Source organism: Maylandia zebra, linkage group LG7 (genome assembly GCF_041146795.1).
Source record: "Maylandia zebra isolate NMK-2024a linkage group LG7, Mzebra_GT3a, whole genome shotgun sequence".
NCBI lineage: Eukaryota > Metazoa > Chordata > Actinopteri > Cichliformes > Cichlidae > Maylandia > Maylandia zebra.
This window is the reverse complement of record NC_135173.1, coordinates 50,360,165-50,386,298: the sequence shown is the minus strand read 5'-3', so window position 1 is coordinate 50,386,298 and position 26,134 is coordinate 50,360,165. Positions and strand designations below refer to the sequence as shown.

Below are 26,134 nucleotides of genomic sequence, written 5' to 3'. Positions count from 1 at the left end.
TCTTTTAATTATGAGAAACACTCTGTAAAGGCAATATGGAGACATTGTGTTTGTATTAGCAGAGTGCGCTTCAGTGAACCATCTCACACAGTTCAAATTTATCCTTACATATCTGCACATCACAGTGAAGGTTATCCTTTGTAATCTGGTGACCTGACCAGCGATCTACACCTGCAGCCTCTTCTTTAAAACCCTATTTGAAAAAAACAAAACAAAAAAACCCCACTCCTGCCTTGTGGCTACCTCCTGCTGCTTGCAGGCTTTTCAAAGTGATGCCGCTGCAATGCAAACCCAAATAAACTCCACATTGTGTTAATGAGCATCTACATCATTTCCTCTCTAGCCTCTCTGACTCAGCGTGACCCAAAGGTCACAGAGGCTTCCCAGCAAAGTGAGACTGTCCCTGGGAATTTGTGAGACCTCCCTGTAACCCTCGCGCGTCATAGAAATGTACCCAAAAAACTTCATCCTTATTTTTCACTCTTTTGCTTATGTATTAACTGAAAAAAGAAAGTGGAGACAGAGTGATCAGCCTTTTCCTATTTCTGCCTATGAGTCATTTGCAATTCAAACAGGGCCCACTACTTCCTGTTTTCTAGTCTTGTTGCAATCCTTCAGGAGCATGCACCTCCAGAAATAGATACCTTTATCACTTCACGGCTACCTTATGCTCTGTCGCTTTCCTTATTATGTCATCAGGCTATATGTAAATATGCATGCGCACATAACAGAGGGAGAGCGAATTCTGCTAAAATAAGAGTACAGATATAGGCAGCAGAAGAGACACTGGGTGCACTGAGACAGCCGTCCTGTAAGCTAGTGGCTAATTTTAGCCTTTCATGGCAGTGCACTATATCTCCCCATGGATGAGTTGAACCATAGAGGGATCTGAGCACCAGCTCAGCCTCTTGTTCTCTCCTCTGTTCTATGTGCGGACACTGTCCTTTATTCAGAAAGGTTACAGGGCAGTCACAATAGACCGGGGTGGAGAGAGGAAGATTAAAAGAGCCTCTAAAACACCTGGGGTTTGGTGGTGGTGGGGGTTTAACAGATGATTTTGCATACAAATGGCAAAACTGGTTCATATCAGCACAGCCTGAAGTCCATGCTCTTGCAGATCTTTTTTGGGCTTATTTGGAACTAAATTATATGCAGTAGTAGTAGTGTTTTTGTTAGTGTTTAGGTGCACACAAGGACAGAAAAAGACCATAAAGGACCAAGGTTTTAGATATAGAGATAAAGATACTGGTGTGTGTTGTACATATATGTTTACTTACCTGAAAATCCTTGATTTCTTGTATTATATACAAATGTAAACATTTGTCAGTAAAAGGAAACCCCCGAAACAAAAAGTTCATCAGTTCTCATTTAAAAAACAAGCGAAGCGACTATATGTATAATAGGTAGAACAGGTAATGTATGGGGAATGGAAAGACATGAACTTAAAATAGATGGTAATTACCTGAAATGTCTCAATTCAACAAACTGGCGAATGGGGCAGGTTTATTATGCAAAACGAACCAGGGGGCTGGCGGGAGGAGAGATTGAGCTTCGGTGTGAGGAAGATTATGGAATAACTAACCTGGAAATAAGTAATGGGTTTCTGATGCTAATGAGAAACTCTGAATTAAAGCCACAGCCAACCAGGCGTGAGTCAATTCTCTTCGGCCAGATCCGACGTAAATGAAACCGCTTTGCGCCGCAGACATGCTTACTCACCCCGCTGATGACTTTCTATTCTGAAACTTTCGGGCTCTGATTAAACAGCCACACCAGCACCGACACCTTTTCCAGCTCACAGCATTGAAACACACTTACGGGCTAATTATTCCAGAAGTTTGCACTTCCCCTCATCATTCACTTCACTTGCTCTGTGCTACCTACTCTAGCTCTATGTGTCCCCTCTATTGGTCAGGTTATTTTTTTTGGAAAGCAGCCGTGTTCAGTTATGAGCAGCTCAACATCTGTGAGTGCAGAGATACATGCGCACACACGCGTGCAGGCACACACAGACGCTGAGGACAGACAGGCACACTGTGCCCTCAGCTTCAAAGGTGACTTTGTACTTTTGTGAGCGTTTTAAGTGTTTTTAATCTTTTTTTTAATCTTTTTGTGTCCCTGAAATACCAGTGCATCCAACGTTTGAGACTCTTACAGATCTAAATCTGGGCCGCTGTGTCTGTGTTGCTTACTGAAGTTTATATTTCTTCATAATGCCGTGCTTGCATTTGGCTTACGAATGTCAGAATTTGAATAAATGCTTTCGCACAACCAAGCAGATGCTGATGAGGTCTCTATCTCTCCTTTCTTCTGTCTTTCTCTTTGGCAGATTTTCCATATGACCTATGACCTGGCTAGTGCAGTGGTAAGAATATTTAATTTGATAGGTATGATGCTGCTTCTGTGTCACTGGGATGGCTGTCTGCAGTATCTGGTGCCTCTGCTCCAAGACTTCCCCCCTGACTGCTGGGTGTCCCTAAACGGTATGGTTGTAAGTATTACACACTCTTCTCTTTTGTTTGTTATTTTTGGATTTTTACTGTATAAAAGCTGTACAGCAGACTCGCTTTTTAACACCTGCCACATGTCAAGCCTATGGAAACAATCTCATTCCTATACAGCAGTTTTCTAAATCTTATTTTTTAATCAAAACCATAAATGAACAGATGTGATCAGATGTAGCCAGCTAACAATTTAAAAGTGCAGGGGTTTGCTGAAAGGGCCTTTTCTCGTAGCACTGAAATGTGTCCACCTTGTTTTCCCCCGTTAAAATACACTTGCTACATCATGCTAATACCACACCTGTACATGGCCCACAAAAATAGATAGCACTCTGTTTTATTATGTATGTAAACAACATGAGGACAGAGACACAAATATATTTTTGCAGATTTTTGTAGCACAGCTCTAGTTAGTCCTAAAATTACATTAGATTGTAACAGAGAGAGATTATAGAAATAAAGCAAAACATTGTTAAAAAAATGGGCAGCAAAGCGAAACATTAGTCTTTTTTGACAGTGATTTGGCCTCTTTGGTATTTCTTTAAATTACCACCCATAGACTTTATAAACAGTCATGTGAAAAATAAAGTTTTCACAGTCCTGTGAAAACCTCAGCACACCTTTACTGCTTCACTAGGTAAGTAAACTCCACAGGCCTCAGTTAGCATGGTAAAAGTTGCCAGGAGGAAGCTTCTTGTCTCTAAAAAGAACACGGCAGTATGGCTTAGGTTTGCAAAGCTTCATCTTATCAAGACAAGGTGAAAGATGTTTGATAATGCACAGCGCCATATTTGTTGTAAAGCCAAACACAGCACATCAGCTCAAACACCTCATACCAATTGTCAGGCACGGTGCTGAAAGGGTGATGGTTTGGGCTTGTTTTGCAGCTACAGGACCTGGGTATCCTCCAGTCACTGAGTTGACTGTGAAGTCCTTTGTATACCAAAAGTATTCTAGAGTCAGATGTGATGCCATCTGTCCATGCAAAGCACCAACTACAACAGAATGGCTGAAAAAGAAAGGATTCAAGGTATTGCAATAGCTTGAAGTCTAGACTTCAAGCTATTGCAATACCTTGAATAAGGTGTTTTTTTTAAGTCCACCCTTAAAACTCACCTGTTTAAAATTGCTTATGTTTAAACCTCTGCATGCTTTTAACTTTTATCTGTTACTCTTATTATTGTGTATATTGTGTATTTGTTGTACAGTGTCCTTGGGTGCTCTGAAAGGTGCTATTTTTAAATGAAATGTATTATTATTAGTAGTAGTAGTATTATTAATCGTCAGCTGGTGGTCTTTTCACAATGTCTGGTCATGTTATAGTTCCAAAATAGGTTCAAAGTGAAAGTTGCAGCAGTGGCATCTGTCACCTCAACATCATTGTTAGCCCTCCTAGTAATAGAAAGTTTCTCTTTGAGAATTAATATAACTATTATCCTATCACAATAACACAAAATATCTCATCTTAAGTGTCACTCAAACCCGCTTCCTCTTCTTTTTAAGTCTTTCTTATTAAGACCTATCCTACCCAGCTATTCAGCTTCAGATGAAAAGACGAGAATTTCTGTATTTGTCAGACTAATATCAGAGATAGGACAGGGACACTATATGTCATTGTAAGAGTCCTATGTGTTAAGATTACCATCCCACATATGAAATAGAAATTGGATGTACAAAACAGTAAATAACTAAAAAAGGTTGCTGTTTTTTTTGTTTGTTTGCTTTTTAAATATCCCCAGTAATACTTGTCTCTGTATGTGGAAAATACTTTGTGTTCACTAACACGTGTTAAACATATTAGTTGTCATTGTTAAAAAACAAACGACTAAAAAAAGACACATGTATTTCATTTCTTCTTTGCAACGATCTGATCTGTATTTCTCACAGTCTGGTTATTGCCGTCATACTGCAACCAGTTTAAACCAGGGACAGGGAATACAGCAAGCATGGTTGCTGTATTTGTTTATGTTGCATAAACAAATACATGCAAACCTCAATGAACTGAAACAACGTCATTAAGGAGCATGGGCCAAATATCCTCCACAGCGATGCGAGAGACTAACAAAGCCATACGGAAACAATCACTTCAAGTTATTGCTGCACTTCAAGTGATTTTCGCAGCAATGAAAGCTTTCCTTTTCACGACTGTAAAAATGTAGCATAATGTTACACGTTACTTTGTGTATTACTGTTTTTTGTATTACTGATTGTGACTGTAAATGTAACAGTAGAGTGAGTGGTGATTGTGGAGTGTCTTGCGGCCCTAGGTGAAAATTCACAATATACACGCTGACGTAATCTTTCTAGTTACGTGTATCAGTGTATGAAAAATGTAAGCCAGTGTGTCCCCTGTGTACAGTAGAAAGCTGGACAACTGGACAGTGTCAACACAGCTTATGTTTGATTTCTTTGGGGACTGTCCCCTCGTTTGGACTTTTTCTGTATCTTTCATCTTCCCTCTTCTCCTCTTGAGTTGAGGTCAAGCGGACTGTGCTTGCCCGTTTTGGACTGCTGTGAGCGCGTGCAGACCTCCTGGGTAATGCTGATTGTAAATACTCCCCCGCGGAGCTCTTTTGCCGTCTCCTCTCCCTCTTTCTGTGACAAACATTTCTGTGCTGCACGAGCGCACGAACTGTTTAGAGGCATCATACCGGAGGTGCAAATGTCAGCTTTTATAAACGTCACAGCTCTCATCTTTACTTGGAGGCAACGAGTTGCCCAAGTGCGTTTGATACCAGCTAGCATGTGTTATTCATCCAAACAGACATTATCCATCTCTGTTCGCACCAAAGGAATTTGCACTGATGTAATTTCCCACAGAACTGTCACAATTCATCCTTGTTAATGGTAACTACGGGCGAACATCTCCTCAGTAACCCAGATTCTTAAACTTCCTTTTAAACAGCAACACTCTGGGTTCATAATTACTTGTCGCTGTAAAACTTAATGATAAACATCTCCTTGCATGCACGCTGCGTGTTGCTGATCTTACTGAGAATAAAGCTGGTACATCCTCCTTCTATGCAAATCAATATCAAAGGGAGCTGGTGTACAAGCCTAATTTGGTGCCCCCCGTGTGGCTATAGCTGCAGCCTGCAAAAATTGCCTCTAAAACAAATAAGGCATAAATCAGTGCTAGAAGCCTGTGGGTGAGCTGTTATGACACGAAACCCTTTCTCCAAGCTGTATTCACTTGTATGTAGCTAAAACATTGCAAAGATGGCTTTGTATGTTTGTTTTACACTTTCTCTGATGGGTTAGCTACTTGCTGGTGAATTGACACATCCTAAACTCTCTCAGGCAGCTTTCTTGATATTTCTTCAGGAATAGATATCCAGGCTTCTTGAAGCTCTTCTTTGGATATTAACTACCTTTTTGTTCTGTTCTCTGTTATGATGATCCCACACTGCTTCAGTAATGTCTGAGCTCTAGGGAGACCAATCCATCTTGTGTTTTCCCATCCTGATATGCTTTTATACTGTATCAGCACCGTGTTTGGGATCATTGTCTTTCTATAAATGAAGCCACTGTCAATCAGATGCTTTATGCATGATATTGCAAACAAGCTCAAAATCTGATGGTACTTTTCTGCATTAATTCCATCGCTTCCATCAGATCTCCAACACCACTGTTGTACCTCTCTCCTGACCTCCTCTTGCAGTCAGTCTCAGATGGCTTAACAAACAGAACAAATGGAAAAATCGCTTTAAAATGGCCATGCACAAATACTCAGGGAAAAAGCAGTTTTGGAGACAATAGGTCTCCAAAGCGTGGAGACCTATTGTCGAAGAGCACTTTTAAAGAAACAAATTATAAAGAAATAAAGGGGTCGTCTGAATTCTGCACAGTGCTGTATATTATTTACAAATATTCATACAAATTTGCAAATCTAGTTTGGGTCATCAAATATGTATTTGTCTGTAAGTAATGAGGGCAATTTTTATCCCGCTGAGCCGCTTACAGCTGAACCAAATTCATCTTGCCCTTTAAAAAAACATTAAGGAGCATATGAGTTCATCAGTGAGTGCCAGTATTATGTTTGCTTTTACATTTAACCAAAAGCAGGTGTCCTACACATGATAATTGTTACTCTTTGTCAAATTTCTAAACGACAAGGCTAAGAATGCTGAAATCTTAGAAGAGAAGGCTATGCACACTCCAATGACAGAAAGCCACAAAGAACGTGAAACTGTGGAAGTATATTTGGATTTAAGTTCAAAATTCATAATTTTCTGGATAGCTTTAAGATTTTTTTCTTCTCTGTTTTATGAGGGGGCGATCCTAAAAATAACTCACAAAGAAAACCACGAGGCATTTTAGAGGTAAAATCTGTTTAAGCCAGTGGTACTGTAGATATCTGCACATGAGCATAGTGTTACTGATGGTGATGTGGCAGAATGGGCAATTTGCAGAATCTCTTCCCTGTGGATCTGTGCAGAAGTGCAAGCCTGTGCACTGACTGCTGTCTGGCAAATCCAAAGTGATAAGGCCAGCTCGCATATGGGATTCCTCTTCTCACACCATCGCAATGCATTAGCATTCACAAGTTGAAAATCAGGATAAGGTATCTTTTCCTCCGTTTGCTGTGTTTGCTGCAGGTATAAATAAACAATACAGTTAAACGTTGTCATCAAGAGGTTTGTCTTTGTCTCTGTCCAAAAAAGGAGAGCTTTAAAGCCATATATTGCATCATATTTTTTTCTGTTGTTGGCTCCGTGCTTTCAGTCTCCAGCTGTGAGTAGAAGAGTGAGGGCAGCAAGGGCTGCAGATACTGCTGAGTGGTGCTGTGCACAGTCTAGGCCTGTTATCTTCCTGACTAATGGTCTGAGAGTAGCTTCTTACTCTTTAGAGGCTGCATTTACTTAATCACCAAACAAGATAATGCTGCTGTCACTATGTTGGCTCATGTTGGAAGGTGGTGGGCTGTGGTATTGGATAGGCTGTTGTACAGCTTAAAGATGCATGTGGTGGAGCATTTGTGAGTGTATGTGTGTGCCTACTGTTCCTGGCCAAGCTCATATCAAGAGAGAGACAGCAGTAGCCCTGCTGAGGGCTCCTGTCTCAGAGAGAGCTAGAGGCCAAAAGACAGGTGGATATACTGTAGGTAGACACAAGGGGGAAAAGGGAAAAAAGGACAGAAACGCCTGGCTAACCATGCACAACTGCCCTTCAGTATCAGTCACCCTTCCTGGCTCCTTTTATCCATGGACCACCCACTTCATTTCCTTCCATTTCTTCTCAATCTCCCTGAATGAGTCACTTTCAAAAGGCGGGCTCAGTCCTGAATTTATGAATTAATCAGATGTGTCACCCTCTTCCCTTCTTTCACATCACACTTCCCCTCAACATACACATTGGGCTTATGGAAGGAAAATGCAAGACTGCTTCAGTCCCTATGCGAACAGCTTGTTTTTGGATTCTTTTTTTGGCTCTCGTTGGTAATCATTTTTTGTTAACTGAAAGAATTGTGTGCTATTTGTCAACTGATACAGTAGGATGGTTTAATCAAGCTTGTGTGAGGGTATTTGGACCACAGCTGCTGAGCTTTCAGAGGCTGTTGTGGGATCTTAAAAAATAAAGTTCTGTTGTGAGGAGAGCCTTGTGAGAAGACAAAGAAAAATCACCGTACCTCATTCATCGTAAAGATTGGGTGGAAAATCGCAAAAGCAAACATTTATAAATTGGAACTATCTTGATAATTGGTTAATAGTTCCCAGTTTAAGCAAGAATGCCAAATATTGCCAAGTTTCAGATATCCAAAGGCTTTTTTGTCTGTAACCTCTGAGAAGACTTCTGCCACGAAAATGTTAAAAAAGAAAGAAGAAAAGAAATGGCACGTGTACCACTGCCAGTCAGTAAAGTTGCACTTTAGATCCATGATTGTCCAGAATTGATCTTTGACCTATTAGATATAATAATCTGCTGCCTCTTCTTTCAGCTGCTGCCTCTAGGGGTCACCACAGCAGACCCTCTCAGCTTATCACTTCATAATTTCATACTATTTGACTGTTATATACAATATGGTCATGATTAGCATTTGAATTGTGGCTTCACGGTTAAAAACATGTTTTTTTTCTTGCCACAGTGACCTTGACCCTTGACTACCACATATCTGATTGGTTGAGATGAAGTTAAAGTTTGCCAAAATGCCAAAATATGAGGAAATTCCCTCAAACCTTTGAAGTGATTGTGCGTTTACAAGAAAGGAGCAAACAGAGTTACACACAGATGAATCTGAAGATATGTCTCGGGCCACATTACTGGTGCCAGTGCATAAAAAAACTTCTGTAGAGAGATGAAGTCCATTAGTACTGCTACAGGTGATGAACATAAAAGCTCACGAGACAATGACAACGCACACAGTGAGATACATCACTGGGCGCGCTTTTTTTGGTGTCGATGCAGGCCTGCACATCCCTTTACTCTGTCATCTGTGTTTAAAGGCCGCCGTGCCTTCTGTGCGCTCCCAGGGAGAACAGCTTGCAGTTTGATTATGCAATTGAAAAATGAATATTGCGCATTGCTTCTTTTTTTTTTGCCATTCAAGGACTGTTTGTTGGGTTTAGGGAGTTAATCAGTGATTAAATTAATCAGTTGAGGCAAATTTGCTCATTCACTTATTTTCTCTGCAGACACGCACAGGCGCAAACAAAAAAAATAAAATGTTAAATAAAACTAAAACATATTTACAGGGCAACCAGATCTTGCTACACACTCTATTGAGTATAATTTGTGCTGCAGTGAAACTAAGTATCAGTGCAAATCTTTGGGAGTCCAGATGAAAAATAAGTTTAATTGCTGTCATTTGTCCTCGGACTGTTCTCTTTTTTTGCAAAATTGTGTTCTTTGCAGCAAGGCATTACATCCTGTTAGTCTCATAGTTTGTCAGTATCAACAACAACCAAAGCCTCTGGGTCGCACTGAACACGAGGATAATGGTGAATCATCAGCCGCCTTCCTGGTCACGTAGCCGGTTTCATCTTGAGAGAGAGGACTGCTGATTCTGTGACTAATTAATTAAAATGCAAGCAAGTGGTTAAAATGCACGAGCGTGCTGTCAAAACAACGAGCACAGTTAAATTATAGATACTTTGAAGTTGCTGGTGCTTAAACAATAGTGCGGAATTGGGATCGCTTTAATGTGTGTGGTAATGAAGTCTGAACCTGCGCTGCTGTTCTTACGGGGCTGCTGAAAGATGAATATGCAGTGTCTGATGTGTTTTCCTGCTAAAAAACAGAGCTTAATTATATTTAGAATAATGTTAGAGGAAATGAATACATCTGTTGTGTTGGCAAAATCTATATCAAGGGGGCTGTACATTGTGAACTATAGGAAAGCAACTAGAAACTGCTTTTTCTGCACTGAGAGTGAAATGACTCACTCTTCCCAAAGGAAGGCTGTACAGAACCAGCCCTGGAGATTTCTAGTTCTCATCACTCTTTATGCATTAGATAAAAGTGTGCATGTATCTGTCCTTTTGTGACCAACCTAATCAGACAAAAAAATGGGTGCTGAGCATGAGTGCCTGCTGTAATCATAGCGCACTGCCCCAGAGCTGTGACTCACATGCCGTGATGGCAGTCAAAATGCAAATTTAAGCAATCACACTGAGGAACAGCAGTGAGTGAAGAACAGCGAAGTGAAAAGCGGTGATGCTGTTGGTTTTGTTATGTTCGATAAAAAGCTCCTGTAAAGTCCACTTTGCAGACATCATTACCACAGTATCACTTCAGTGAGACAGCTCATGTTTGATATTATTTATCACAGCAGCAGAACATAATAGAGTTTGGCGTCTGGGATCCGAGCTCATCACTTCCCGTAAATATGTCACGTATAGAAACGGGGGGCAGCTTACAAGGTGGTTGCTGGGATGCTGGGGTAATGGAGGGGTTGAGACAGCAGACAGCGATGCAGGGCTGCAGCAGCACTGACGTGTCAGAGGGAAAGATGGGAAATTTTGCAGCTTAGATAGACCAGCAAATTGGCAGGTTGTGTTTGGTGTACGACACGAGGAGAACGAGGAGTGTGTATGACGCAGTTCGGCTAAAGCCTGACTGCCTGAACTAACTTGTGGGCTTTGCTCCATTTGTTAGGAGAGAATTTTCTCTCTGCCTCTGCCTGGTAAAGCCGCCTTTGGATATTTTGCTTCTGTGTCTCCCAGATGTCAAATCGTAACAATGGGCAGCTGGAAACGATCGTGATGATCAGTTCCACATTTGGAGGACTCACAATAATCCTTCATAACAAGCTCCATAACCTGCAGTGCCCCAAGCACGCAGCTATTATCCCCACTGCTTTAATGTTACAGTGAAATGTCAACTCAGAACTGAGCTACTTCTGAACAATTCAGTCTCTATCAGTCTGTTTAAGATAAAGAAAGAGTGAAAATTTGGCTTAAGGAATCACTAAAGTTGGTCATGTGATCCATGCTTCTTTTTTTTTTTTTATTAAAGATTCACTGACACTGCACTGTCAGAGCCAACTTACCAATGTTATCAGTATATTCCACAAAGCAGCTGTGGAATAAATTTAATGCCACGTTTGACTGCCTGAGTTATTTGCTCATTATTATATGTCTTTGGACATGGGAGAAGGAAATATTCGCAGTTATTATACCTCGTGATATAATAAATGTGAGCTCAGCTGGTCAGTTTGCCTCATATGAAGAAACATTTTTATTCATTTTACAAATTGTCTACAGGTCATTCATGATTGTTTGACTCCTAATTAATTGTGCGTTACAAGTGATAGACCACTGTTTCAATCTGATTAGGTAGGCGGATTAATGTAAGCAAGAGGATGATAAAGCTAATTCTGCTATTTTGGAGAGGTTTATGTACAAACATTGATGGGAAATAAGGATGGACAGCGAAGTTGAACAGACAGAAACTGTGAGGTTAGTCCCCAGGCCCTTAATGCCCAAAGCACTGCAGAGATTTCTTTGTTGGAGCAGTTTACATGCAGAGAAAAACAGCAAAAGGTGCAGTGAGTCATTTCGGACTTTGTGATATCATCTGGCAAAACCATGCCTCTGTTTTTCCATACAAATATGTCAACACAAACACAGCCCGTCGTTGCTGAATAAACACTCACCCACCATGTGAAATATACACGTGTGAAAGAACATCTAGGACCCAAACTGCATTAGTTCCAGGTATATGGTTGGGTGACTTTGTTCTCTGTGTGGAAATACATTATTGTGTGTATGTGTTGTGTGCTACAGTGGACGGGTGCTTGTGCTGAAATGCTAGCTGCAGATATTTCCAGTACAATGAAAGCCACGATCCCTGTCATGGACTGCTGACCTGCCACAGCTTTCGCAGCTGGGATGGCACCAGCTTCCTACATCCCTAAGTGGGATAAGGAGTTAGGTGGATGGATGGATGAATGGATAGAATATTTGAACCTAAAGGTAATATTTCAATGGTTTAACACACACACACACACACACACACACACACACACACACACACACACACACCATATTTTATTGATTATCCTGTTGAGTATCATGTTATAAAAATTGAACACGCTGTAATTGATAACAAATCCTGTAATCGGTTCTGGAAGAAACAACTAATCTGTGTTGACATAAGAACTGATGAGTCATCCAGGGCTAATGATTTGCTATAAATGTGCATCTGTCATCAAATTCAAGTGGGATTCACTAATTCCCACTTGAATAACTGAGTGGACTCAAGCAGATCAGGCAATGGCATGGCAAAGGGGACAAAATGGGCATGATGGCATGTGACACATGGATCTGAGGCAAATGGGGAAAAAAAGAGACTATCTAAGTTTCCTATTTCTATCACTAGCTGTTCTGCTGTGTGTGATAGGTATTCTGCATGGAGTGCTTCCTCAGCACTTCATCTTTGCAGGAGGTGAAGCTTTTCGGGGTGTCAGCAAAATGTCTGTGAGCACAAGCTTTGTACCAGGCAGTCTGTCACATTTGTCTCTAGATAGTGGATTACTGAGTTTCACAGACATGCAGTAACTGCAATGGGCTCGCTTAGTTGCCCACTAGAGATTTTGCCCATCTCCAGAGGGAAAAGGCATACTTTCACATTAGACATGCTGAGACTAAAAAAAAAAGCAGGAAAAACAGAAATGAGGGAAATCTGAAATGCAAATGAAAGGCCTTTCAAGCCATGTCCTTGCATTGTGCTACTACCTGATAATGTGGATTACTAAAATTTAAGAGGCTCTGCATAAATCTCTGTTGAAAGCGACTCCTGATAAGATTTCATACTAAAAAAAAGACTTTTAAAAGAAATAGTCAGTGACTATCCTAACACTGCCAGTTAGGTTGGCTCTTTATTTACAAGTTTTAAAGAAAGAAAGAAAGCACTCAATTAATCAGTCAATCAATAGCTGATGTCCATCTTTTGCTCTGCATATAGACTGGTTACCTGCATGATATTAAAGCATATTTTCTAAAACTAACGATGACCATTTAAAGTTCTGCTTCCATGCATTTAAACTTTTATCACCAGTCTTCATCCACCAAGCAAGTTCTTTCCAAACTACTTAGTCTGAATTATGTGGCTCCTCAAAAACCCTTCTGGACACATTATCGGATAACAGTGGACCCATGAACCCAAGTTGCACTATATGGACAAAAATACTGGGCCAAATCTCTTAATCTTTGACTTCAGGTGTTTTTACTCCTATTGCCATGGGGGTATAAAATCAAGTAGATTCAGTGCGGTCTGCCGTCACATTTGTGAAGGAATGAGTCATTTAAAGAGGTCACTGAATTTGGGTGAGGTAATACAAACAGGATGCCACCATCGCAACAAGTCAGTTTGTGAAATTTCTTCCCTTGTAGAAATTCCACAGCCAACTGCACGTGGTATTTTTGCAAAGTGGAAGTGTTTAGAAACCACAGCAGGGTTAATCTTCTGGCATTAACATCAGCACAAAAGTGCACCAGGAGCTTCATGAGAAGCATTTCTATGGCAGGGCAGCTCCTTTGGGTGTAATGTGTAAGTGACCCAGTACTTTTGTCCGTATAGTCTGGATACTGGATACATAGTTTAGAAGCTGTTTTTTTTAACCTTTGCAAAGCTGAACCGCTTCTCACCCTTTGATAATCTGTAAAATGAATAAAGTAGATGCAAACAGAGAGAGAAGGTAAAAAGGTAGAAAGTTCATTCATTCAGTAAACCCATAAGGTTCAGAAGCATGAAGATTATGTTGGCTGAGTGTTAGTGATCCATCAAAGGAAAGTCTGTTGTTCCATTTTTATCTGCCGCGGAGCCTTTCTTCCTTGTCTTGCTTGGCAGTAACTCCCCCCAAACCTCCTCTGTCTCTCCTTCCCTTTTTCTTCCCCTCTGGTTCTTTCAGAACGTTTCTTGGGGTAAGCAGTACTCCTATGCCCTCTTCAAAGCCATGAGCCACATGCTGTGCATCGGTTATGGTGCCCGGGCACCCGTCAGCATGTCTGACCTTTGGGTCACCATGCTGAGTATGATTGTAGGAGCCACGTGCTACGCTATGTTTGTTGGCCATGCTACAGCTCTAATCCAATCACTGGATTCCTCACGGAGGCAGTACCAAGAGAAGGTAAGAGTCCTGCAGTGGCACACACAATATTAAATTCCTGAGATTTAAAAGAACACTGGGTATGATACATGGTATGATGTATGCGTACACATCTTTAATGGTTTGTTGTTTAAAGGTAAGTTAAGCTAAGTACTACTGAGATGGTCTCAAAGTATTAATGTGATTTTTTTCTTTTTTTGTGACTCTGTAAAGTCCTGCTCATTGGAGCTGGATTTAAATAAATTAGCCCTCAATTACACTGTGGACCAATAGGTTGAGCTCCCACAATATAAATATAAATATATCCGCAGCGATGACTAGGAAAGAGGATTTCCTACCTACCCCCAAGCAGATCTCTTAAGGTCAACAGGGTGATGAGGTCTATGACATAAGCAGCCACCTCACTGTCTGTATGCTGCCAGTGGACACATTTTATTTTTCCCTTTTCCTTCAGTTCCTATTACATCATTATATCTTCTTTCTTTTTTTTCACGTAGAGGATGATTATCCAGCATTTCAACTGAGCCACCATCTGTGATCTCGCTGTGGGGCCTGGGCAATTCCCAGAACACCCAGCCATGACTGATGCGCTTTGTGTTTGCACGCAAGAAGCAGAGTTTAACTCCCAAACTTTGCCTGTGCTTATGCTGCAGAACGCATTGTACATACCACACTATTGGGCGTGGGGATTAGTCCTCTATGGTATGTCTTCATCCACAAACAAGTTTAGGATTAAGATAACTTAATCTTTAACTTACAGGATGATGTAAGAACAGTTACATCAGGTCACACTGATTTTGTAAGACACTCCTTTTCTTCCCAAAGGAAATTGTTTTTTTTTCCAAATATGATATAAAGACAGTGAGTCAGCTGAAATGCGATTAACAGAAAGCGCTAATTATCTTGTCTTAGTACATTCTTATTTACTATGACATGCTGTGTGTGTGAGAGCTGAAACAATTACTCAGAAATTAAGTCTTTAACAGTGTTTAATGCAGGGTTTATTCTTCAAGCCATTTTTCACCCAGTAATGGAGTCTAATTCCTGCATTTCAGTATATTTTTTATTTTAAGCATTTGCTACTTTTCCGTGTCAAGAGATATCAGAAGTGGCAATAATTAAATAACTAAAGACAATAAATCTTCATATACAAGTTGTTCAGTTTGTTATTTAAGACAATTTTTCAGTATTTGTCTATGATTTCAGAAAAATTATTTAGATATTATTTAAATAGAAAGCAATTAAACAGATTAATTTAGAATATAAGAAATAAAACTGATGTTTTCCCTTTAAGTTTTCATCATTTTTTAAAATTATATTATGAAAATGGGTTATAATGGGTCAGGAAGTTAAAAATATTATTACCAATTACTTTGATTTTTCCCGCCATGTAATTATTCATCTTTTAATAATCTATAAAAAATTTCATGTGGTTTAACAGCACACTTTTTGACTTCCTGAATTCAATGAATGTTGATCATATCCATCCACTAAGCGAGCCCTCCAGCAGCTTACATCCCTATTGAGTTTATCAGAACATATCCACACAAACGCACACACAGAGGCACGACTGGACAGAGGTACAAAGCACACATTATTTATCCTTCCAGAGATGTAGTCATAATTCTTATCAGAGCATTGGTAAAGTCACCTTGGCTATTACAGGACGTGCTAAAATACCTCTTCGTTAATTTACACCTTGCTTATAAAATCATTTAGCCATTGTCGGTTTATTCAAGTGTGATGGCCCGACCTTGCCAGCTGTCCTCATGGTCAGTCCAATCTAGAGGAACATCCCCCTCGGTGCGTTTTGGCACCACATTGCAATCTTACATGTCACCTAAAACTTGAAATTAAAACTGCAGTTTCTATTGTCTTTGCAAAAGTGTTATCACAAATCCGCACAAATTAGTAAAATGCACATTTATCATTATCAATACAAAGTGTTGTTTGACACATAAATCAGATCAGATGAAACAGATTCGAAGAACAAGACAGCAAATAAAAGGGCTATAATAAAAAAAATTAATGGAATGCTGACTGATCATTAATATGCAGATATAATTATGAGTTATATTCACAGCATAGCAAAAAAATTTTTAAAAATCATGATGGCAGGTTGCCCTCAGCAAACAAGCGAGCCGTGCCAAGTCACTGTTTGAATTAGTGGCACATCTCCAGCTCAGTTGCTCCAAAGCAGATGTACATCACACACTATTTTTAATCTACATCCCTTTCTGTCCCTCTAACGTCACCCCAGGAATCGAACTGACAGCTTCGGGGCCGCGAATGCCATGTTCATGGTAACGGAGCTCCAGTGTGGAGCCAGGTTCAGCAGGGGCTGATTTGCTGCATGGCTGTGCATATCAGTGGAGCAGGCTGCAGAGCAGCAGGGATGGGTTCAGGGTGCTGAGCCTCTAGCCATTACATCTATCACTGCCACAGCTGGAGGGTTGGAAACATGGATGGAGAGATGGATGGGGATGCGAGGTTATAAGTTATCTGAGGCCGGAGGATGTTTATGACAAGAACATGATGAGCAGTAAGAAAGTAAAGTGATTGTTGTTGATAGGTTCTACTTAATTTCCAAAAACTCAAAAACTAATTTTATCCAGACTAGGAGAAAAGAAAAAACAGACCAAGCAAAAGCTATAGAGAAGAGAGGAAACAGAGATAGTGGGAGGAGAGGGAAGGAAATGAGGGTTTAAAGTATGTATGATATAGAGACATGTCTGCTGTCAAGCCCTGGTGCTGCCACAGTGCAGCTGAGTTGCTCTTTAAGATATGTCCAAGATGTCCCACATTTCATATTTCGGTCTGAGGTTCATTGCAAAGCTAATGTAACTACCTCCCTCCTCTGAAATATTGCAAAGATAATTAAATAGTTTCAAAACAAGTTTCTGAAACATAAATGATTCTGTAAAGGAATACTGTGACCGTGCACCCATCAGATGTCAAACACAGCATCTTGCAATTACATTTATGTCATGCAAGCACTACAAATGGGGTTGCAATTAAATGCATCGTCCTCTGCGTGACACAGACGGGTATCAGATCAATTCCTGCTCAATAAAAGAAGCGTTGAGCACATACAAAGTGGATGAAGCATTTCAAGTCTTTGCACTAATTGCCTGCTCTCTTTAAACTGTCCTTCACGTCTTAGGACACATTCTGCAACAGAGGAGGTTTCATCATTTTACATAATGCTGCTAAACATATATTTATGGGTGATGTTTAACTTTGCAAATTGCAGTGCGCCTGGGTTAAATTAGATCCACAGGAATGCCCCAGGAGTGCCATCAGCCAGGAAAGAAGTGGGTTCTGCCAAGTGGCACATCCCAGTGTGGGTGTTAGTCTGACTGGGCCCTGACTATTTCTAGAGAGAGAACGAGAGTGAGAGAGAGAGGGGGGATAAAGAGAGAAATGGATGAGGTGGGATAATGAGGAATGTAGTCAGCATTTATCTAAATTGCCCCTTTAGAAAGTAATTAACCAATAAAATTACACATCTGAATTAATATGAGAATGGAAATTAGTCATAATGAAAAGATAATGTGACGTTAAAGCTGAAGGCCCCATATCGAGCCTAAAATGTGCCCCCATTGCCTTACTCTGTGCCCCACCCTGACCACCCGAGTCGAAATGGACCGGTTGAGCCCCTGCAGACACCTTCTGACTTCGGCTGTGTGAACTCAAAATAAATCAATTTCCCGCAAACAAAGCTCTGGTCCCTTATCACCTTTCTGCAGCCGGGTGAGAAATCAATGAGGGAGGCACTGGGACTCGAGTGGCTCCTCTCGCTAACAAATATCGTTTTATGGGGCTGCCTGCGTCACATTGGTCAAAGCCTCTCAAACTGAACTGTCCTACCAGCCTCGCAGCTGCTGCTGGCTCTCACCTCTATTCTCTTTGTTGAGGTTCATTTTCAGGTGTTGGGGCTTTGGCCGTGCTCGCCGACTACTCTAAATAAATGAGCCAAAGTTTTTTCTGTGTTCTTGTGGGTCAGTACTTGCCTGCAGGATAATGCAGCTGGACGTTACACTCCTGCTAATTTTTAGTTAATTACTGGAAACAGGATGTAGAAACGGGATCTTTTATCTTAGTTAGCCAGAAAAACAGAGATGGCAAGTGTACAGACTCCCTCCTCGCTCCTTTTTAATGTCACACCATTATACTTTTTTAAAAAAGAAATTCTACTTTTTATAATTCGTAGCATCTCAAAATGATTTATTCACTGTATGTCCAGCTAAATCTAAGGACTTGAAATATATTCTTATTTGTCAGAACTGTATTTAAAGTGCAGACAGTTCTCTTCTCAGTTATTAAACAACCCAAAAACCAATGCAAATTATTTGAAAATTATTATTTTAACATTATTTGCATATTAATGTGATAGTAGGTGAAAATTAAGTTGATTGTAATGATGAAACTTGAGCAGTTTAAGGTGCTCAAAAATGACATTTTAATGTAAACAAGTAAAAACAAAGACAGGAAAGGAAAGAGGATAGCAATAAATCACAACACCTGTCACCTCACGATGCTCTATATTATAAGGTAAAGACCCTATGATGATATATAACGCAGTCAAAAGGAGAATTCTTCTTTGAAAATTACCCAATATCCTCTTATGCTCCTGGATACTAGGTATGCCTCGCTTGTTCACATTGCAGCATAGCTCGGTTGCCTATTAGCACTGGGCTTCCTGCATCGGTGAGATAATCTGCTGCTACCTTGGTCTGACATAGCCCCGGGCCTGTACTCGTTCCTACTTTCTTCACCACCTGCCTCTCTTGTTCTGCCTCTCCCTCCCCACACGCAGAACCAGGACATGGCACTGTGACTGTGTGAGAGCACGCCTTGTCCTCAATACAGAGACACAAATATGCACTCTGTGTAGACCACATTTTTGTTGCTTTGCTGTTTATTAAAGGTGCGATTTCCAAATAAATATAAAACTCAAGACTTTACTGGGGCTGCTTTAAGATATCTGATTTTTTTTTTTTTTACATGTTAAGCTGTTAAGTGATGACTGTTTTTCTTTGTCTCTTCTAGTATAAGCAAGTGGAGCAATACATGTCCTTCCACAAGCTTCCAGCAGACATGAGACAGAAAATCCATGACTACTATGAGCACCGCTACCAAGGGAAAATCTTTGATGAGGAAAACATCCTGAGTGAACTCAACGACCCCCTCAAAGAGGTGACACAACATTTTAGAAGCTCTCTTCTTGAGAAATCTGCAGATTTTTCCTTTCGAACGCTCTGATTTTATTTTTGGAACCTTAATAAAAAAAATAGACACTGAAAGGTAGGTGTCACAATGTCTTAGTTTTTGAACATAAGTTAGATCTATTATTAACGGAGTTTCCCCAGGTGAAACTTGACTGGCTGAAAGTCAAAATAGGAAAACATTTCCTTCTGAGACAGAGCAATAAAGGTTACTGTGACGTCAAGCACCAGTTTTGGTCCTTGGACGACCTCCCCCATAAGCACATTACATGTGTAATTATGCAAAGGGATATTAGGGAGCAGCGGAGTAAGAAGTGAATGTAGGATAAATGTAGTGTAGGAATCCTGACCAGCTCTCATAAAGCCCCATTAAGTCACCTTGCAAAGTTATATGCTCAAGAGATGAATGCTACGGTGTGCAGAGTTGCTGCATAGTCCCAAGCACTTACAAGAAAGGTGCAGGGATTTAAAGGGACAGTAAAACATGGGCTTAGTTCAATATGTGCACTAAGCAAAGGTTAAATCCAGCTTAAACTGAGAGAGATCGATAATAGCAAACATGGTCACATCAGAGCAATTTCAGTAAGTCTTACATTTTGTTGTAATTTTATGTACAGTGTTAAAAAAAATAGTTAGACCACCTGTTATACAATCAAGAAATAATACACATATATCTTAGAAAAATATTAAAATATTTGAGAAATCTGCCAAAATTCACATTTTTATGCCTAGATTGAGTACAGATTCTTCATCATCAAAAACCATGAAGCAATTATTTTGAACAAGGTTTATTTCTTTAATTAATGAATTATTAATTGGTATAAACTGAATGAGTACCAGTCGAGTAAATTTAATTTAACCAGATTGAATAAATTATTTTTAGCTTCGTTTGACAAAATGTAACATTTAGTGTTGTACTATATAACAAACTACGTGGAAAAATTTTTTGTACATATTTAAACTTCTTTTTGTAATTAATCAGTTATAACACTGAATCACCAAAACTCATTTTCCTGTTCAGGGATGTAAGTAAATGATTGTAATTTGGCATCTCAAAAATAATAAAGGGCTTTACTACTTTTTTTTTTTTTATCTTTTTTTGTGAAACATTATATATTACAATTTCAAATAAATAGCTGCATCTACTGGTTGATGAACCATTACAGAAGCTAACAAAATGATATGTGTGATTACTAGTACTGTTCATTTAAGGCACTCATGGCATATGCCTCAATCTGAGTGTCGGTCTAATAAATTTGATAATTACTGGAGATTTTTTAATATGAAAACCTAATTAGACACCAAAACTTGACTAAGCTTTATTACATTACAAGACAGTGTTCGTCTGATTCGTCATCTGTAATTTGGCAGCTTTGACTTAGTGTCAGCTGACTGCACTTCTGTTCTAATCAGTCTATCCAACAACTGAGGCGCCGTGGTTTCCCCCATGTCAGGTGTGCAGCCTGTTTCCTCTCTGTTTCTAAAAGTATGCGCTTTATTTGATCTCCCATCACCAAAGTAGGTCACTTTACTGCTGGTAGAGTAATATAACCCTTTATTACTTTAATAGACACTTAAACAAATACCACGCTATAAGAAAAACAATAATTAAGCTTACCTACATCTTTATCACAATAATCACTAGGTCTGCTGGGCACCGCACAGTTTAAGCTGTTGTGCACCTCATCTGTGTGCATTTGTCAGAGCAACAGTACAATTATGTTTTGCTGTTCAGCTGTAATAAACCAGATGATTAAGTATTTTGTGGGAGGGAGCAAACTTCTCCCATAGATTTCCATTCCACTGAGTGCTCTGATGAACTGCTGAAGGCCACTACATTGGCATGCTTGGATGACGTAAAAACTGGTGAAATAATCGGAATGACTTAGTTTGATTAATCTCTTTCTGTGAGCTGTTTTTTTTAGCCGAAAGTACCTGAATGTCCCTTTCACTCAGGATCTTCTGACCAGCAGATTATAGCTCTTACTAAGTTTGGGGTTTTTTGTTTGTTTCTTTTTTCTCAGCATATTTTGAATAAATTTCCAGTCTAAAAATAGAAAGGTCTAGTCATATCAACTATTGTCCTGTTTGTCATTGTGGTATGACCACTGCCTTCTTCTGTTTAAAATACGGTATAGTATATTTTACCCAGAGTGAACAGCTCGGTAGGAGATTGGGTAAATTGCTGAGGTTAAATTTGGGGAGATAAAGAGCAACAATGTAGAGCTTTTCCACAGCTCATTTAACGAAAATCAATTAATGTGGCTGTAAACCTGACCATCATCAGTAAAGCCAGGACACTTTCAGACAGACTGAAACCTAAGTGGTTCTGATTGTATGGACAATCTGTGGGGTCCTGACTTAGAGGTCAATTTGGGAACTGAATTAGCTCCACTTCGCACCACTCAGGCTATGGTAAGAATGCCGAATCAGTTAAAGCATACTTATAACTGATTGTGGCAAGCCAGTTATCACAAGTCTGCAAAACAATTATGCTGCTACTGCTGCTGTAGGCTTAAACGATCTCCAGATTTTGTACGGACTTCACTTGGGTTACAAAAACAAAAGATGTATATCCTATGTAAGATGATTCCACCACTATATACATTTTTACATTTATGTCAGAATATTTCTACATCTGCAGAGCTTTTCCAAATTTCCCTGCTGGTTTTAACTTATTCATTTGGTGAACTGTAAAGATCATCCTAAGACAGGCGATCCATCAACATATTGAGCAGTTTGTTGCCACGGGCAGACTTCGCTTTAAAGAAAAAAAAATGTGTTGCATTCAAGGACACTGCAACATACTACATACTACTGCAACAATAATTGATTGTGAGCTCCTAAAAACAGTATTACATTGATTATCTCTGGTAGCTGACAACCTGATGTACAATGTAGACGAGCAAAGATGAACACGAAGGAAAACAAGGACAAAGTAACCTTGACAAAAATAATATTAAAAGAAGAAGAAAAAACACGTTGTGATCAACGTTTTTCTAAGGTGACTTTCAGACTGTCGTAAAACAAGAACATCTGAAGCATGTATAGGGATTCAATACAGTTGAACTAGATGAAGTTTGAAGCTAATCGGCTAAAATATGCTAAACCAGAGTCCACACAGCCTAATAGCCAGACTGTTTTGCTGCTCTGTCTCTCCCCCCTGCTCCCTTCCTCGCCTCTGTCTCACTGCCTTTTATTCTCTGCCATATGACAAATCTTTAAATAGGCATAGCCAAACATTGTTTTCCCATGAGGAATCCTGACTGTGCATGAAAAGTGCTTACTATCGTATTCATTAGTTCTGGTGCTTGATTGAGGTCGGAGCCGTGGCTTTACCTGACACCGGCTTCTGAAGCTTAGTTAACATATTTTTTGCCCTCGTGGAGCCAGCAAGCATTTCAGAGATTGGTTATCTTTCTGTTAATGTCCTGTTGTCAGTGGAGGGGAGTTATCCCTCATGTGGGGTCAACAACACATCGCTGCAGATGCCAAGTGCCCCAGCTTTCCATCTGCACAGCAACAGAGATGTGTGGGTAAACAGACAACAAGCTCCTAATCTGCTGCTGGGTCTGAGGGGACAGGATGGGCCAGAGAGATGGCCTGCAGCCGGCACCAGAGGGCAAACTCATCAGGATATGAATTGCGTGCCAAAAAGTTTCTTCGCAGGAGAAATGGAAAGTGCTTTAGGAGCATTAGGGATAAAGCAGCAATATGCATTCCAATTCATTTATGTTTGCAGATACTGTGTAGGCGGCAGAGATGAAAGATTTGAGGTGGTGTTCTGTGTCAGGCTGCCGAACTGAAGCTCATTTTTCACTTTTGGGTTGAAATAACTGAATTATTGATGGCATGATCTCATCTGTTAAATCAACACTTTTCTCTTTTCTTTTTTTCCCCCCTCCACCAGGAAATTGTCAACTTCAACTGCCGCAAGCTTGTGGCCACCATGCCTCTGTTTGCCAATGCGGACCCCAACTTTGTGACGGGGATGCTGAGCAAGTTGAAGTTTGAAGTTTTCCAGCCCAACGATTACATTATCAGGGAAGGCACAGTGGGGAAAAAGATGTACTTTATTCAACATGGTGTTGCAAGTGTCATCACCAAGTTCAACAAGGAGATGAAGCTGACTGATGGATCCTATTTTGGAGGTAAGAAATGTAACTATAAACACTGGAAATTGAACTTCAGTTGCTTATTTTGATTTGTTTTCACATTAAAATCCAAATGTTAGCTACATATTCCACTGTGCTTCTTACATCAATGCACACTGTGTTCTTAGAGTTATACCATATATATGAGACTAGCCTGAGGCCTTTAATGCTTTTTGAAATTAAGTTATTGTAAATGTAGATTCTCATTAACCACTGTTGGATGTTAGTCAGCTTTCGCTGTTACGTAACCTCTCATCTGGTTGCTGGAGTGGGCCAAGGCGTGGATCAGGCATCCCTTAGGACACACAGAGGTCCCTCCCCCATCCTCACACACACACACACACACACACACACACACACACACACACACACACACACACACACTTGGGCGCACATACATGAGCATGAACTCCTCTCACCCTATCTATATGTTCCCGCTGCATTCACTTGGCACGGTGTAAAACAAGGGGCAGTTTCCCAGTTCTGTCCTCTGCTGTGCTCTGCTTCTTCCTCTCTCTTTCTCTCGGCACGGTTCCCACTCCCCATCCAAAGCGTTCCAGATATCATTAATTTTTTAAATGTCAAATGTAATTTCATTGCACTTTGTTTACTCCGACAAAATCCGCAGGCAGACATTGTCGTATCTCTGTGAAAGCAAAGCAAAGTTTCCTATTTTAGAGGTTCTTGCATATTTTATCTCCTGAGTTCATCCCCACTATGGAAGGGGGCTGACGAGTCTAAGAATACCTTCACTTTGGTGTGTCTGTTCCATGCAGTTCACGTCTCAGAGGCGAGCCATGGAATGAAGCGAATCAAAAAAAAAAAGAAAAGAAAAGAAAGAAATGCATCGACTTTTTTTTCCTCCCCTTGCTTGTTCAAAACACAGGAGTACTGACATACATCAGTTAGAAAAGATACCTGCTTCAGATATGTAGTTTCACATATGGGTGGCTTTAAACTCTGCATTAAGTAATGTGGTGATTTGCTGGAAGTGCATATGTGTCATATTCAGGCTTTGTATCCTCTGAGGCTGTAACTCAGAGACATTTTGCTCAGTGACACAGAGCAAGCAGATCATGTTTATGAAACTAAGGTGAAATGTCAGGATAACGCCTTTGGCCAACTAGGCTCTAATAAAAGGATGTTAATAGGATGTATTTTTTTTTCTACACCCTAGAGCCTAGCGTTGTGCTACAGTCAGCACAAACACCTAAGAAAATATTAATTTTCAAAAAAGAAAAAACATTAATTGAAAATTAAGAAAACAAATTAGGAAGCTGGAAACAGATTGTGATTAGCATTTTTAATTAATGATAATGCTACATAGTTGTGTGAGTAACCATTTGAGCTTTCGCCTAAAGTACAATAGAAATAAGTAGCAAATAGCAAACTGTTCAGTCAGTATTAAGATGAAGCAGTTCTTATGAAGACTGACCTCGTACGATCATCAGATTGCCCACCCCCAAGTTTAGTTAGTATTTCAAAAAGATGGAGGGTTCACAGTGAACGATCAGCATCTAATATAAGCCTAATTATAAAAATGAAAATATTAATTAAGAAAATACACTAACATTTAATGAGTCATGTAATAAATTAAATTAGGGATGCACTGTAAATTGTTCACCCAATAAAAAGGGGTGAACAGCCCCACCAGAGCTGCTGCCTTCTGCCCTGTTGGTATTTTTATTTCGTATTTGTTTGGCATTAGCCTTGCGTTGGGAGCAGCTGGCTATGCCCGGCATCTTACTCTACCCCCTTTTCTCAGATGATTTACACTCCCCTTACAACCAGGCCAGATCGTGGCCAGAATGAAAAATCAGCGAGGGGGACTGAGACAGCTTCAGAGATGGAGAGAGCGAGTTACAAAACTGAGCCCAGACACAGGAAACTATTACCATAGTAATGAGTAGGACATCTTTGAGAACAGTAGGTCACAAAGCACCTCTGACAATGGTCAGTGACTCACCTGCATGCTAAAGAGATATCATAGTAATCACAGGTGAGCGTGGTGAATGAGCGTACACATTGGCGTCACACAGCTCTGTGAGGCCGAGGTACTAAAGAGACCACAGTGCAGGGACAATGACCGACAGGAGATTTAAATCCAGATTCGGCTTTAATGTCTTTAATGTCATATGAGACATTTCCACAGCACCCGCCGTAAGTAGAGACGAGGGAAGAAGAGCTCGTTGCCTCGAGTGTGTGACACAAAAAGTGTTGACAAATTATCCGCAATGCCCCGGGGTTCAACAGTGATGCTTTGTGACAAGGCAACAGACACGTGTCAAACCGCATCACTGGAAGTGTTAACAGGGCTCTAACTTACACACACACAAAAAACATACCTAGGAATGCCACGTGTGCACGCTGAGGCTCCAGAAGATGGTATTAAACTTACAACTGTGCTGTGGGGGGCTGAGGATGTTAATGGAGACAAAGTTTGTTCAGAAAAGACAGGCTCATGTGTGCCTAATGTCAAACAACATTTAAAAAACTATAGCAGCTTACACAATACTGTCAACATACTAGTATGGAAGTTTAGTATGAAGCCATGAGAAAAGAGAAAGAGAGATGGCAGATGAAAGCCAATCATAACTGATTTACATTGTGATGGAAAAGCTGAGAGGCAGAAAATGAAGAAATGGTAAATATTTATATAGCGCTTTACTAGTCCCTAAGGACCCCAAAGCGCTTTACATATCC

General features: G+C 40.2%; 1 protein-coding gene across 1 annotated transcript in view; it reads left to right on the top strand.

The window, feature by feature from the left end:
- The window catches only part of hcn1 (hyperpolarization activated cyclic nucleotide-gated potassium channel 1), a 72,459-nt gene that overhangs the window by 29,709 nt on the left and 16,616 nt on the right, over positions 1 to 26,134 (top strand). The window contains exons 3-6 of the mRNA XM_004549664.3: positions 2,330 to 2,491; positions 13,852 to 14,070; positions 19,102 to 19,248; positions 23,188 to 23,428. Of these exons, the coding sequence (XP_004549721.1) occupies positions 2,330 to 2,491; positions 13,852 to 14,070; positions 19,102 to 19,248; positions 23,188 to 23,428 (769 nt within the window). The remainder of the gene's footprint in view (positions 1 to 2,329; positions 2,492 to 13,851; positions 14,071 to 19,101; positions 19,249 to 23,187; positions 23,429 to 26,134) is intronic.